General features: G+C 47.4%; 2 protein-coding genes across 7 annotated transcripts; one reads left to right on the top strand and one right to left on the bottom strand.

Annotated features, from left to right (window-relative positions):
* Positions 1-2: 2 nt before the first annotated feature.
* RPAIN (RPA interacting protein) lies at positions 3-6,961 on the top strand. 6 transcript variants are annotated; one of them, XM_020912965.2, is made up of 7 exons: positions 3-177; positions 1,313-1,483; positions 3,176-3,236; positions 5,028-5,139; positions 5,287-5,350; positions 6,402-6,542; positions 6,809-6,961. In XM_020912965.2, exons 1-7 carry the CDS (start codon positions 97-99, stop codon positions 6,836-6,838), a joined length of 660 nt encoding a protein of 219 aa, XP_020768624.2. In that variant the 5' UTR covers positions 3-96; the 3' UTR covers positions 6,839-6,961. The 6 variants fall into 6 exon arrangements, 4 of the variants coding, with proteins under 4 accessions (XP_020768624.2, XP_070335037.1, XP_020768623.2 ...); XM_070478936.1 differs by having other exon boundaries at positions 4,968-5,139; XR_002317656.2 differs by lacking the exon at positions 6,809-6,961 and having other exon boundaries at positions 5,028-5,194; positions 6,402-6,423.
* A 60-nt stretch (positions 6,962-7,021) lies between these two features.
* Positions 7,022-12,299, bottom strand: C1QBP (complement C1q binding protein). Its single transcript, XM_020912963.2, has 6 exons — positions 11,953-12,299; positions 11,180-11,330; positions 9,117-9,213; positions 7,894-7,989; positions 7,533-7,652; positions 7,022-7,418 (listed from the first exon to the last, which is right to left on the bottom strand). The coding sequence occupies exons 1-6, from the start codon at positions 12,173-12,175 to the stop codon at positions 7,269-7,271; spliced, it is 837 nt and encodes a 278-aa protein (XP_020768622.2). The 5' UTR covers positions 12,176-12,299; the 3' UTR covers positions 7,022-7,268.
* Between the last annotated feature and the right edge of the window lie 41 nt (positions 12,300-12,340).

Here is a 12,340-nt window from a genome sequence, read left to right as displayed (position 1 = left end):
GGACCTGGCGCGGTCGGAACCCAAGAACTACAACTCCCAGGATTCTGTGCCCCGCTGGAGGCGGGGCTTTCTGGCGACTACTCCCGGGAAAACGAGATGGCAGAGAGACCGGGGTCTCGGCACCGCTCGCTGTATAAACTGATGGGCTCGCCGCCTTGGAAAGAGGCTTTCAGGCAGGTGAGTGTGAGATTTGGGAAACCCTGGCCAGGTTGTTGCCACTCCCCTAGTTTGGCCCAGGAACCGCTCTCCTCCGTAACTTCCCTCCGCCCGGCCGGGTGAAGCTAGAGTCGGTGCAGGTGGATCTCCTGCCTGTAGGTCCGACCCCGGCCACCGCCCGGACACTTCCTGGAGCTTCTGGACCCCTGGGTGTGGGACTAGCCTGGACCGGCCCGGTCCCAGGAAGCCTTCGTTTTGGATTCGTGTGTTTTGAGTGTGAAATGTGGCCGCGACTGCACCTCTACACCCGCTGTTGTTGGGTCGGTGGGCACCAGAGAAGCACCTTGTATACTCACCGCAATCTAGAGAGGCGTTATGTCTATTCCAAAGTGGAATAGAATAATTAGATAGTATTTTTTTATTCCGGAAATGATTTCTCATTCTATTCCAAACGGTTTCTTCTGTGCCCCTGTTACTAAATCTAGCAGAATTGTAGCTTACAGTCAGCCCTGACCTATCCTGAACTCAGTCTCGTTCCTGTAAATACTGTGGCCTGTCTTTCCTGGAATTTAAAGCAGTGGATATATCCCAGGAAAATAATCTGATGCTAGAAATGACTGTTGACAGCAGGATTTCTCAACCTTGGCTGTCCACAGTTTGAAGAAGATAGTTCTTCATTGTGGAATGGGGGGCAATTCTGGGATTATACAGTGTTTAACAACTTCCCTGGCCTCTATAACTAGAGCCGTGACAACCAAAAATGTCTCCAGGCATTGCCATGTGGCTGCTAGGGGGAAAGATCGCCTGAAGCTGAGTAACTGTATAGGAGGGTGATACCAGAGCCATATCTAGAGTAGCAAAAATTTGGAAGCAGCCTAACTGTCTTGATAGCACAGTGGATGCTGCGCTACTATCACCAACCATTCGGAAAGCTGGCATTGAAGACAGACTGCGAAGTATGTTGATCTGGAAATACATGACCCAAGCATTGTAATTGCACCCATTGACATGTGGGTAAGGACTGGAGAGGAAAGTGCCAAAATAACAATAGTTAGAGTTAGAGTTTAAATTGCGTGTCTATAAATTTCCTTTAGTGTTTTAACAACTAATCTGAGGGTTTTTTTTTTCCCCCTCTCATCTTTCTCCTCTTTCCAAGGGATGCCTGGAGAGAATGAGAAACAGCCGGGACAGGCTCCTGAACAAATACCGCCAGGCTGGAGGCAGTATGTCAGGAGGTGCTCAGAACACCCTTCTAGTGCAGGAGGTGATGGAAGAAGAGTGGAATGCTTTGCAGTCGGTGGAGAGCTGGCCACAGGCCTGGACTCAGGTCAGGCTGGGATATATATGTTCCTTTAGCACCAAGAGAGGCAGTGTCCTCTCTCTTCCTGTCTCCCCAGCTTCTCTAAACCCAGTCACCCTCCAGCCCCAAGTCAGGACTCTAATGGCCTCTGACCCAAATTCTTCTACTTTTAACGTTAGACTCTTCTAGATCAATTGATGGTTCATAAATTCTGCTGCATCATTGCATCATCAGTTCAGTTCAGTCGTTCAGTTGTGTCTGACTCTTTGCGATCCCATGGACTGCAGCACACCAGGCTTCCCTGGCCATCACCAACACCTGGAGCTTGCTCAAACTCACGTCCATCAAGTCAGGGATGCCATCCAACCATCTCATCCTCTGTCGTCCCCTTCTCCTCCTGCCTTCAATCTTTCCCAGCACCAGGACCTTTTCCAATGACTCAGTTCTTTGCATCATAATCACTTACAAAACTCAACAGAGAGAAATTTCACTCCTTGGCTCCACCCCTGGAACTTTTGATTCAGTAGGCCTGAGCTAGTGATCTCTCTTTTTGAAACAGGTCTCCAGGAACTTTCTGATTCTAATCTCAGCCAGGGTTGGGAACTGGGTATGGATAGGAAACCATTTACCATGTATCAAGAAAAGCACTGGATTGGAAGTCAGTAGTTCTGGAATTCTTTTTTTTTTTTAATATTTATTTGGCTGTGCTGGGTCTTAGCTGCAGCACACGGGATCTTCAGTCTTTCTTACAGCATGAGGTGTCTTTTAGGTGCAGCATGTGGGATCTAGTTCCCTGATCAGGGATGGAACCTGGGCCCCCTGTGTTGGGAACACAGAGTCTTAGCCACCGGACCACCAGGGAAGTCTCAGTAGTTCTGGAATTCTGATCCTGGTTTTGCTGCTGCTGCTAAGTCACTTCAGTCATGTCTGACTCCATGTGATCCTATAGACAGCAGCCCACCAGGCTCCCCCATCCCTGGAATTCTCCAGGCAAGAACACTGGAGTGGGTTGCCATTTTCTTCTCCAATGTGTGAAAGTGAAGTTGCTCAGTTGTGTCTGACTCTTAGTGACCCCATGGACCACAGCCTGCCAGGCTCCTCCATCCATGGGATTTTCCAGGCAAGAGTACTGGAGTGGGGTGCCATTGCCTTTTCCACCAGGTTTTGCTATTGCCTCTTAATTCTGCCTCTTTGAGCTTTAGTTTTCACATTTGTAAAATTGATAATGTTGTCAGTACTATGAGGGCAGTATAAGAATCATGTGGGAAACTGCTCTGAAAACATCAAGGCTCGCTGTAATAAACAGGCATGATTTGGTGCCTGCTATGTGTCCGAGTTACATAATCACAATTAATGTTTACAGTAACCCTCTCGGGTGGGTTTTATGTCCATGTTACAGAGGCCCAAAATGAGGCTGATGGTGATTAGAAACTTTCTAGAGGTCACACAGCTTTTTGGCAGAGCCATACACTTAGCTGCTACCTTACACTGCCTCCCCCAGCTTTGGCGCCATTGTTTTGTCACTGGCTGGGTGAGTCATTTGTGGATGCTTTCTCAGCATGGCCATATTACTGCACTGTCAGCACATTCTACAGAAGGATTGGGTTGATTTCTTCAGTTGAATCTGGGTTCTTCCAGCCAGTCTCCAAGTGTGAGTCACGTGGGTCTTGTCAGTTGATTATAACTTCAAACCTCTGATGAACCCACTTTCTCTTGCAGTTGGAGGAGCCGATGGACCTGGCTGTGCTGGAGGAAATCCAACAGGAGCTGATTGATCAAGGTGACGTCTAGGAATAGTTCTTCCTGCCTGTACCTCTAACTGCTCTAATGCTGACCTCATTTCTAAACAGAATGTTTTTAACTCCTTTGTTTCCATCTTCATCGAGTGTCCAGGGGTCTCATGTTCTTACTCTAAAGTCTTGGCTGTACTTGGCTGTCCCAGTAACAAGAGTCTTCAGTTGCCAGGCCTTGTGCTCAGACCTCTCCTTCTACTGTTCTGTCCTTATGATGCCCTTATGAGGTAGTATGAGGAGACAGTGGTGTCTTACAGGCTGCATAGCTGGTGGTGGAGTTGGAAAGTAAAATCGATTTTGTGAATCCGGTTCCTGTGTCTGTTCAACCCGACAGTACTTCTCTGTTAGTAGATTAATAGTAACCTTGTCCCCTTACAGGACAGTGCCTGATCAGATCTCTTGTGCTACCTAACTTCAGTACCTTCTCTCCCATCTGTTCTTTACTGACTCTCCAGGGTCTTGTGAGCCTTCCCTTCCTGTAGCATCAGAGAGCCACAGAGTGCCTAATTTAGTACCTCATATAACTAAGTCATTTATTTCACACAGGCGTGTCTTGATGAGGCTCAGTTTTTGTCATCTGTTAAACAGAGATAAACAGACTGCCTCTGTAGTTTATTTGTAGGCTTAAATAACATGTGTTGAAGACTTAGAGCAGTGCCTGGCATATAAGAAAGCTTTCGATAAACAATCGCTATTATCTTGAGGATGCAAGAGCATGAACTCTTGGCCCAGATGGCTAAAATTCACTTCTCAGCTTTACCACTTTAACTTGTGTGGTGCTGGGCAAAACACTTAATCTCCTTGTGCCTCAGTTTCTTCATCTTTACAATAAGACTAACAGTGAAGATTAATATATATGTAAAGGACTTAACATAGCATTTGACACATAAGTGCTATTCGAATGTTAGTTGTTATGAATACTGTGTTGACTCCAGTTAAAACTGTAGATTCCTTTTTTTTAAATTGATTTTCTCTTTATTCTCACCTGCAAAACCTATCTCGGTGGTGAAAGGACTCACTAAATGTTTCTTTTGGGGTGTATTTAATTGAAAAATCTGAAGTGATAAGAATTTGCTGTGTTCTGCCTTCCTCAGTCATGAGGAACCCTCTGGAATTGGGGTTGGCAAACTCTCCTTAGGAGCCAGATTGTGAATGTTAGGCTGTTGCTACTACTCAGTTCTGCTGTTGTAGTGGGAGAACCATCACAGCCCGTTCATCAACCAAATGAGAATGGCTGTTCCATTACAACTTTACTTTAAAAATGGAAGGTGGGCAGGATATGGCCTGTGGTCTGCTGAGCCCTACTCTGAAGTCTAGATGGTGAGCTCATCAAAAGCAGGGACCAGCCTTTTTCACCTTTTTATTTACCCTAGGCCTCCCAAGTACTAGACCTTTTTACATATCTGCTGAGTGGATGAACACGCACATTCTGAACAACATAGACTGAGTCTGGGGACACTGGTGAACAGATCACCTTAGACTTATCCAGGTGGGCCTGGCATCAGAAATACGTGTCTTTGTCAGCTTTCTTCAGCTGCCTGACACTTTTTCAGCTGCACTCCTGTGGCCTCATCACTTCAAAAGGAAGAGGGCAGACAGGAGGGGAAGGATCCAATAAGATGAGGCCTGACAGAGCAATGAATATCTAGTGATCGTAGTGTGGTTTTACCCTCATTTTTCTCCTGTGTGGATGGAGCCTTTGAAAATGAATCTTGCAGCACACGGGACAGGGCGCCCCCGGCGATGCAGTGACACTCCAGCTCTGCTTTGCCTTGCAGAGCAGCACATCATCAGCGAGTACGAGAAGAGCTTGCAGTTTGATGAAGAGTGTCTCAGTGTCATGCTCGCTGAGTGGGAAGCGAACTCCCTCATCTGTCCCGTGTGTACAAAGTAAGAGTTTTCACAACCTTTTCAGCACTGTTCGTTCCCACCCCCCCACTCCAAGGTGAGTGGAACTTCCCCCAGATCTGTGGTCTGAGAAGGTGGGGGGATATGGGTCTTCCAGCTGTAATGCTCTGATATCCCTTCTGCTTCCAGGTACAACCTGAGGATAGCAAGCGGACTGGTCGTGTGTCAGTGTGGCCTGTACATCCCGTCTCATGTGAGTGTTCCTCACACAGGTCTTGCATTACCTCTTCCCACATGTACCTACTTTCTTAAATAACTGCAGTGGTATGCACAGCTTGTCCCAGCCTCACGTCCAGTTCACACACTGGTAGCTTGAAATTGGTCACAGTGGCAATGCGAGACACCATGGAATTGGCAAGCTCCTCCCAAGCCATTTGTGAGGCACTGGCCTCTATGAAGAGAGCCTGGTTTAGAACTGGAAACTCTTGTATCTGATCTACCATAAAAATTGTCTGCATCTGAAGATAAAGCTGCATTCAGAATTTAAGTGTCAGTAATCTTCAAGTATAGGAGTCCTCTTATTTGACATGTTGTTGACCAAAAGTTTGCCAGCTGATTAAAGTGGTGAATTATACAAATGACACGCTTTACAGTAAGTTTCAAACATACATGTTTACTTGGCAGTCCTTGAGCGAGACTGTTGACTGGAGAGCTGAGGTGGTTTTTCATAAAATTCTCTTAAAGTCTTGTGTTTCCAGTTGTTTCTATAAAGTGCATCAAGAAGCTGTGTACACTTCAGGATTTTTCCTCCCCATCTTTTACTTTTACCTAATTCAACAGTTTTTTTAAAAGCATCTTTTGTTTCCTAAACATTCCATTTACTATCACAAAACAAGACTTTGTTTTCTTATTTCATTGGTTTACATAGTATGTAATTAAATCACTCAGTTACAGTAGCAAGTTCAGTAGCAGACCTTGCTGGTTCTGGGTAAGCACACACTTGGCTGGTGAAGGCAGAAACACAGGGAGGTTCCAGCCTTCCAGCTGAGTGTTCCTGGTGGGATGAGTAGCAGTTAAGTGTTTTCCAGCAGGAGCGAGTGGAAGAGCACCAGTTCATTTGGAGAGGCGGCTAGATGGACATTTAAAGAGATCCTCTTAGCACAGTTACAGCATTTTTAAGGGTCCAAGGAATCAAGCCATCCTGGGGAGCCAGCTGTGGATTGGTGTGAGGAGCTGCAGGTTTTCAGCCTGTTGACTGTGAGGCTAGTAAGATTAGGTTGTAGTGTAACTCGTCTATTTTTTAGTCTCCAGAGGTGACAGAGCAAAAGCTTCGCGCCTGTCTAGAAGACAATGTGAACGAGCACAGTGCACACTGTCCCCACACGCCAGAGTTTTCAGTCACGGAGGGGACAGAGGAGAAGTCGACTCTTCTCATGAGCTGTCTGGTAAGCCTCCCTCGGGAGCCAGTAGTTGGGAGTGGGTCAGCGGTTGGTTTTATTCCCACCCTGGTAGAAAAGAGGAAGTTAGTTGCATAGAAAAGTGATGTCATTTCAGTTAAAAGGCCAGCCATCTCCCGAAGGGGGAAAGGACAGAGGCCACCCAGGTCATGGAAGGAGCAGCTTAAGTGTCGTTGCTATAGATGACTTTTAACCATATGCTGAGACTATCTTGGTGACTGGAATAACTCTAACTTTTTTCTATTTAAATCCAGGCATGTGATACTTGGGCTGTGATCCTCTAGAGTCAGTCCCAGTCTTGATGCACAATCTACTGGGTTAGAAGAAAGTCCCACCTTGAGAAGTGGCCTTGTAAATACAAACCTTTTATTTATAACTTATTTAATATTAAAACATTTCAGACTTTCCTCTGTTTCATGTTTTGTAATGCAGGTTGAAAGGGAGGGTATAGAAAGAGAAAAGACAAATCACCTTGGAGATTTTATTGTCCATCATTGTGTTATACAAAAATCCAGAAATAATGGGTTTGTAGAGGATAAATGGTAAATAAGAGACAACAGAAATAAGTTAAAAGTGAATTATTTTCCATGATATTGGGATTAAAAAAAAAAAAACAACCATTTCAAAGCATGTGGGTCTGACTTCAGAGTTAGGTTTTGTTCACTGGCCAAAGCCTGCCATAAAATTAAGGTGTTCAGCACCTTGTTGCCTGCTCTACTGGCTTTTGACAAAACCTTTGAGGTCTTCGAGGAAAGAAATATACTCCTGGTGCTCTAGGGCTGTGCTGAGCTCCACCAGTTCATCGGCAAAAGTGTTGTCCACCCCTCGGTCCGCAAGGAAATCCATTAGGTGGTCGTATAAGCCCTAGAAGGAGAATCATTTACTAGTTAAAAATAAAAAAGACACCTGAGACACTACGATGCTTCTTTGTCTCTCCTTGGATTAGGTAGGCCCCTCCCCACCTTATTTAGCACTCACCCAATCCAGGGAATCTGTGTTGAGTGTGTAATTTGTGTCCTTCCAGTCAGACTCGCCGGTGGCCTGAAAACTCACTTCCTTGATGGAGAAAATGTCACTCTGGTCATCCTCTTGTCCAATCTGAAGAGACACAGTATTTGGGGAAACGGAAAGGTTTTCCAGGACAAGCCAGACTCAGGCGAAGAAAAGGGATTACTTACATCTTGAAACTCAGCTTTTAACCTTGCTCTCTCCCCTCCCACTAATCTTCCCAGCTTTGCTGCTCCAAGCCAGAAAATGTTAATATCAGCTAGATGGAACCAGGGAAGCCCCCTGGAGGCCCCCCTTGTCCCCAAGGCCACCAGCTCTCCACTCTACACACCTCGTCTTCTGGATAGTGACAGTCCAGCACAAGGGCCTTGCTGCTGCCATCCTTTGTAACTTCGACCACGAAATTGGGAGTGGATGTCAGTTCAGGCTAGGAAAACAAGAACAAGTCAGTACATGTATTTGTCAGCAGGGGTCTGGACTAAAGGTCTCAATTCAGGGGTCTGATGGCCACTGCTATTATGATATTACTTAGCCACTTGCAAGTCTTACACTATGCTAAGAGGTTCCCAAATAAGAAACCTAGGATCTTTAACAGAGTATTATAGCCACATAACCCACTTGTTCAGAGACTGGGCAGAACACATCCTGTCATTCCTTTCTAGAGTTATGGACTGTGTTTTGGAGGAAGAGTATCACAGTTTAGTACAGCCTTTCACTTCTATTAGCACCCTGCTTGTTTAAAGAACATATACAGTTCAGAATTAGGAACTCAGCTCTAGCCCCACCTAGGGTACAGTTAATTTTCCTGGGTCAGTTTCTACATCTAGACACTACAAAGCTGGCTCAAAGCTCCTAAACCCCTTTCCAGCTGTTTGGGGATCTTCATTACAGCCCAGGACCAGAGGCCCTCCCTTTGAGGGTGAGCCAGCCAACCTCAGGGAGGAGGAGGGTCGGGGTGGGGGTGGTCTTTGTCAGGGGGGCTGGGCCAGCACTACAGGGAGCTGAGCTGGGTCATAAGGCAATACCATGCCCACCCAGCCAGAAAGTCTGGGGACCTGTGGCCCTCATACTGGCTGGTTTATAGGCCAGGCACAAAGCTTCCTAAAATGTTCAAGGACTAAGCACCACCCAGGTCCAACCAAGAAGGGCAGCAACTTAAGGAGAGGCCTTGCCAAAGTCTCTGGTGCCCCTGGCTGGTGTTTACTACCAGCCCAGCACGTGTACTCCTCACGCGGAACACTCCAAATGATTTATCTCCTGATCATGAGAAGGGTTAAGACAATTTCAGTTTAACTTCCTGTTCAACTGTTCCTGTTAGGTGAACACAGACCAAACTATAATGCTTAAGCCCACAGAAAACAATTCATTAATACTTGACCCTTGGGAAAGAAAAGTGGCCACACAGTTCTGGTGCTCTACAAGTAAAGGCCCAAGGATGACTGCCTTTGCCTTCTCTCCTGGCGTGAGAATTTAAACAAAACAAAAACCAATGCTCCTTCCCTAAGCCTGTCAGAACTAGGTGGGTACAGGCTGGTTACAGTGTTAGAAACTTACCTCCTGCTCCTCAGCCTTCTGCCCTTGGGAGGGTTCCTCCTCCTCACCACCAAAAGCGGGTGGGATGCTATTGTTAATGTTGAAAGTGACAGTGATCCTAGAAAGGCAACCAAAGTAAGCACAATGGAGAAGATTCTTTTGTCTTTTTAACTGAGTAGCTGAGTTAAGTACTGAGGCTTGCTACAGTTAAAAATGCTGTTGAAACAATGTATCTCAGCCAGCTTTAGGTCAAGTTTGCCTGCATCCCACCCACAGTCGGATTCAGCAGGTCTAAAGTGGGCCTACTATGTGTTGGCTGCTGGAAGTCAATTGGGCACTATTTCCTCAGCCAAACACAGTTGTGTGTGGGCTGCTTCTGCCATCAGGCCACCATCCGGGCTCTCTGTCAACCTTATGGCCATAGTCAGCTGACACTGCCACCCTTGTCTTTCCAGGGCACCTTCCAGTGGTGGTGAGCAGCTGAGAAGCTGGGGGCATGGGATAGAAGCCGACTCTAAAAAAATTAATGTACTTGGCTGCACAGGGTCTTGGTTGCGAGGTGCGCATGACCTTCATCGCTATGTGTGGGATCGCTCAGTTGCCGCATGCGGGATCTTAGTTTCCTGACCAGGAATTGAACCCAGGTCTCCTGCACTAGGAGCAGTGAGTCTTAACCACTGGACCACCACAAAGTCCCAGAAGCCTCCTTTAAAAATCTTCCTCCATTAGAAGAAAATCTGCCTGAGAGGAAGAGAAGGAGCACTGGAGAGCTGTGGCATCAGCTGAGAATGGAGAGTCGCCCGGGCCCCAGGGAGGGGAGGCCTCACAAAGGACACCACACAGCGGAGTTCTCTGGTGGGCCAGAGGTTAGGACTCGGTGTGTTCACTGCCACGGCCTGGGTTTGATACCTGGTCGGGGAACTAAGATTCCCACAAGCAGCGTGGCAAAAAAAAAAGAATATGCTGTTGGATAGGTTTATTCTTCAGAGCAGATGTGGGACGTTTAATAAATGAAAAAGCAGGCCACAAACACCACTTAATGACAATTTTAACTTGCAAGAATCTTCACCTGACTTATCATATTCCAAAATTTGAATCGAAAATTGAGTGACACTTGGAATGAGCACTGCTGGGTTGCAGACAACGCTGCCCTCTCCTCACCAGGCAGAGGTTTGATGTTCAGGCACAAAACCTGGCTAAGCTGTGACAGTTTGGCCCAAACTGACCCCAGGACACACAAAGGCAGTTACGTTCAGCAGCACATTATGATGGTCCCCAAAGCGCCTATGACTTACCTGGAGAGTGGTATGGGTCACCTTACAGACTACACAATCGACCTATGAGGAGGATAAACACTACACTACTAGGCAAAGCAACCAGACCACTACTTCACAGCACATGCAAAACTTCAAAGTGGATCATGGATTTAAAACAGCTTCAGCAGGTCAAAAGCTTCCCTCTTTTCTAATGAAAAGCTATACTGCAACCCCACCTTGTTAATTATCTTGCTTTCTCAACTGTAAACAGAAGAGGGGCTTTCTTTTCCTCAGCCAGAGCCTGAGCGTAGAGCCAGCAGAGTAAATCTGATTCTGTTGGCACCGCCAGAATCTGAATTTGCATGCCTACTTGTGGGCAAGGCAGAGCCTCACTCACCAGGAAGGGCTCAGTGACGGCTGCCCCTACTGCTCCAGGACACTCACAGTGGCTTGGTTTCAGTGCTACTGGGGTGATGTTCAGTCGTGTCTGACTCTTTGTAACCCCATGGACTGTACCCTGCCAGGCTCCTCTGTCTATTGGATTTTCTAGTCAAGAATACTGGAGTGGGTTGCCATTTCCTTCTCCAGGGGATCTTCAGGACCCAGGGATCAGACTCACGTCTCCTGCATTGGCAGGTGGGTTCTGAACCGCCAAGCCACTGGGGAACCCCGCTACTAGCTTCCTGTCTCCTTATTAACCGCCACGACACATTACTGTGCAGTGAATGAGTGAAAAGGAGCTTAAGAAGTTATCCACATGAATCCTACTATCTCTGAGAAACCAGGAGTCAGTTAAGCACCTCTCTTCCATAGGCCCCTGGTACTTACTTTTCTCCAGCAACTTTCCTCACTAATTTGGCTTCCGTCCCATTCACTTCCAGTTCCCAACCTCCTGACATTTTGGGGAGAGACTTATATTTCTGTATCTTCTTTTCCTCCTTGATCTCATCGCTGAGGAAGTCAACGAAAGCTTTGTCTCCTACAATGGAAATAAGTTACAGAAAGAGTCAATTAATCTAAAACGGAAAATGACCCCGTTACTACAAGCAGAGACCAGGACTTGGTCCTCTTTTTCCTAATACTTCTATTCTTAATGGTGGCTCTGTGAACTTAGCCCAACTCATATCCATTAAGCCTCAATTCCTTCATCTATAAAAATGTAAGCTATCAGTGGGAAGCTGAGCTTGGATTCTGGGAAAGTGATCCCCAATAATGAACTTCTTATCACGTTTCAAAATAAAGCAAAAAAAAAAAAAAAAAATTCGCCTCTACCCTTTCACTTGCCAAGAAACATCACCACGCTACTTCTAACCGCGACCTTGGGCTTTCGCAAAGTTCCATTTTCGAGAGACTGAGGTAAAGCCGGCCTCCAGGACTTTACAGTCTCTCTCCCCGCAAAGTCAAACAGGGGTGGGGCAAGACGGGAAATGTTATTATGCGTGGGTTTAATTATCAGGTCGCCCATCAGTGGGAGAAGGTTCCGGACCTCAGGAGCGGCTCCGGACTGTCCTTTCAGGTGGTCCACACCTCCTAGCCCCTGACACCCCGCCCCACCTAGGCCCCCGCCCCTCACGCCCCCAGCCCACGTGCATGAGTCTCACCTTCGGTGTGCAGTCCGCTACAGCCGCAGCCGCAAGCGCAGGGCCCCCGAGGCTTCAGAAGGCCGGGCAGCTGCACCGATCCCGCGCGCACGCTGAGCAGCCCGAAGGGTCGGGCGCATGGCCGGGACGCGGGCTGCAGCAGCGGCAGGGAGGGCGCGGCGGCGCGGAGACCAGCGACGGCAGTACCCAGAACGCGGGGCGCGCAGCGCAGCAGCTGGAACATTTTGGCAGCGAAGGCGGTGGCGAACACGTGCAGATGCGAAATACAACTCTCGCTTAGAAGGACAACTCCTTGCCGCGGCGCCCCCTAGATCTAGGATCGCCGCCGGAAGTCCCGCCCCGCGGCCTGGAAGTACTTCCGCGCCTCCGCCTTGCAGACCAGAAGGCA

The sequence above is a fragment of the Odocoileus virginianus genome, chromosome 17 (assembly GCF_023699985.2).
Source record: "Odocoileus virginianus isolate 20LAN1187 ecotype Illinois chromosome 17, Ovbor_1.2, whole genome shotgun sequence".
In the NCBI taxonomy this organism is placed as follows: Eukaryota; Metazoa; Chordata; class Mammalia; order Artiodactyla; family Cervidae; genus Odocoileus; species Odocoileus virginianus.
Note: the sequence above shows the minus strand (reverse complement) of the source record. Positions and strands in the feature narration are given on the sequence as shown.

Bases quoted from the DNA above. Each gene is read 5' to 3' on its own strand.
- RPAIN (XM_070478934.1), top strand. From the start codon at position 97: ATGGCAGAGAGACCGGGGTCTCGGCACCGCTCGCTGTATAAACTGATG. The intron at 1,484-3,175 runs GTCAGGCTGGGA...TTTCTCTTGCAG, and splicing joins GGCCACAGGCCTGGACTCAG to TTGGAGGAGCCGATGGACCT. The intron at 5,351-6,401 runs GTGAGTGTTCCT...TCTATTTTTTAG, and splicing joins GCCTGTACATCCCGTCTCAT to TCTCCAGAGGTGACAGAGCA.
- C1QBP (XM_020912963.2), bottom strand. From the start codon at position 12,175: ATGTTCCAGCTGCTGCGCTGCGCGCCCCGCGTTCTGGGTACTGCCGTC. The intron at 7,990-9,116 runs GTAAGTTTCTAA...TTGTTTTCCTAG, and splicing joins AGAAGGCTGAGGAGCAGGAG to CCTGAACTGACATCCACTCC. The intron at 7,419-7,532 runs GTGAGTGCTAAA...TTCTCCTTCTAG, and splicing joins ACACAGATTCCCTGGATTGG to GGCTTATACGACCACCTAAT.